The sequence below is a fragment of the Cynoglossus semilaevis genome, chromosome 20 (genome assembly GCF_000523025.1).
Source record: "Cynoglossus semilaevis isolate Cse_v1.0 chromosome 20, Cse_v1.0, whole genome shotgun sequence".
NCBI classification, from domain to species: Eukaryota; Metazoa; Chordata; class Actinopteri; order Pleuronectiformes; family Cynoglossidae; genus Cynoglossus; species Cynoglossus semilaevis.
The window spans coordinates 14,476,490-14,478,702 of record NC_024326.1 but is presented as its reverse complement, the minus strand read 5'-3'; the positions used below and the strand labels follow the sequence as shown (position 1 = coordinate 14,478,702).

The following is a 2,213-nucleotide window of genomic DNA, read 5'->3' as shown; positions in this document are numbered from 1 at the left end:
AAAAAAAAAACAAAACAAAAAAAACCCCAGTGAAAGTAGATCTTTTTTTATCTGTACATTAAATTTAAAACTTGGGTGGCAAACCTCTGCCCCCCCCCACGCCACATTCAGCAGATGACTAGATGTAAAAATATTTTTTCTTTAATTGTTTTAAATTGTTTTAGTTTTTTTCTTTTTATTTGAATAAAAACAAAAACAATATTTTTTTGAATCATCTGCTTTTACTGAACATCAAATGTGGTTGAAGAGAAAAATCTATTTACTGGAAAAGATGCTAAAAAATATAGAAGGTACCTTTAAAGATTTGACCTGGAGGAAGGTTTTTCTTTAAGCCTCAATAAACACAGGACTGTTTTAACATCTGTAAAAGTCTAAAAACAAAGGTCTTAGAACATTGACAGGTGCAGCGTGGACACCTTTGTCCCGTGTCCTGATAAGAGCGACCACGCGCTCATCGTCTCCACACTGCTCCAAATGAAAGCCTTTGAAAAGCCACTCTTTCACCGGGCCGTCAGCTCATAATCGTCTCTTCATTATTTCCTGTTTTTGCCCCTGGGTTTTTTAACAATAGATTTTTCTACTGACTTGATTATAAATGCAGCTCCTGCTGCTGAGCTGATCACAAAACGGTCAAATAAAAACCAACCTCGTGTCTTTCACCACATCACACCTCACCGTCTGTGTGTACACTCTGCTGCAGGCCTGTAAAGAGTCCACTCAAGGTGCAGAACGGCGTGCAGGAAACCAATTCACCCGTCAAGAAAGTGGTCAAGCGCAGTCGTCAAATCTTGGACAGCGACGACGATGACAGCGACGTCGACGAGGCCCCGGTGGTGAAAGAGAAGGTCAGCGACAAGAGACAAGGAGACAAAGGAGTTCAGAGGCAAACGGAAAAGGTGAATAAAAAGAAATCAGTCGATAGAAAAGTCAACTGGACTGGACCAGAAATAAACAGAATCCATGTGAATGTAGGTGTGAATTTGACTGTTGTCGTCGTGATCTTCATCAGTCGTCGTTCACTGATTAACCAACAGCAGCTGCTGGCAAAAACAAACACTTGTTTTATTAAAGAAAAACAAACAAAAAAAACAATCGTTTGTGTCGTTGTGGTTGTAACAACATAAACAGTACCAGAGCCCGCAGGACTCTGATTGGTCCTTGGTGAAACGGCAGAGACGTGAAGTCGATTGTTCTGATTGGAAATCAATCTTATTATAATGGTTATTGATTTTTTTTAAATGGGAAAAAAAAAAAATCAATAATGAGAATCCATGAAAACATTGAAGGAAACATTTTTTTTAAAAAAAAAATCTTTTTTTTTTTTCTTTTCTCCAGAAGGATGGAGTCTTCAAGGCGGTGCCCACACCTCTGTCTCCTCCACCAGCTCCATCCACCCCTGTGACTCCGGCCACCCCGGCCTCCTCAGCCTCCCCAGGAACCCCCACCACCCCCAGCTCCATCTCCCCGTCAGGAATCGTTAAACGCAAGACTGGTTTGTTTCTGATCACGTATTCATTTTAACCCTCGGTGTCTTGTCCTCATGATCAAACGTGACCCCCCCCCCGTCTCCCTCTCCCCGTCCATGTGCAGCCAGGAAGATGTTACCGAAGAGGAAGCTGGACCAGAGCAGGAGCAGCAGCGAGAGTCAGAAGGAGGAGTCGGAGGTCAAGGAGCAGCAGGGTCAGGAAAGTAAACGACCCCGGGTGGAGGTCGTCGATGACAGTCCAGGTACGACTCTCACCACTGTGTGTCGCTGTAGAGTCCGTTTGTCACAAACCTCTGGAAATGTTGATATTGTTTTTGAAAACTTTGTCGAATATCTTTAAAGTAAAATATTGATTATTATTTAATTTTATATTTTTAACGTTGTATTTCTACGTCCGCAATCACCTCCTGTTTATTAGTCAATCAGGAAATAACGATACAGTCAACTAGATATGCTATGAGTCTCAATTTTTTTTTTTTTTTCCCAGATTTTTAATTCAAACAATTGTGAATTTGTATCTATTTTTAACTGAAGACCTGGGCCTCGCTCTGTTTTTCTAAGATGATTTTCTTAAACACACCCACACACACACCGACCGTGTGGACTCCTGACCTCTGGGTCTGTGTCCTGACCCGGGCCTCGTCTCCTACCAGTTTGTCAACAGTCCTCGGTCTGAACCTGATTCTCTGCAGCTTCAGAAACACAACCGGCAGCGGTTCATCGGAGG

The 2,213-nt window shown here is 42.3% G+C and overlaps 1 protein-coding gene across 1 annotated transcript in view; it reads left to right on the top strand.

The window, feature by feature from the left end:
- lig1 (ligase I, DNA, ATP-dependent) overlaps positions 1-2,213 on the top strand; it is a 43,209-nt gene that overhangs the window by 1,173 nt on the left and 39,823 nt on the right. The window contains exons 3-5 of the mRNA XM_025052454.1: positions 701-896; positions 1,336-1,492; positions 1,591-1,728. Of these exons, the coding sequence (XP_024908222.1) occupies positions 701-896; positions 1,336-1,492; positions 1,591-1,728 (491 nt within the window). The remainder of the gene's footprint in view (positions 1-700; positions 897-1,335; positions 1,493-1,590; positions 1,729-2,213) is intronic.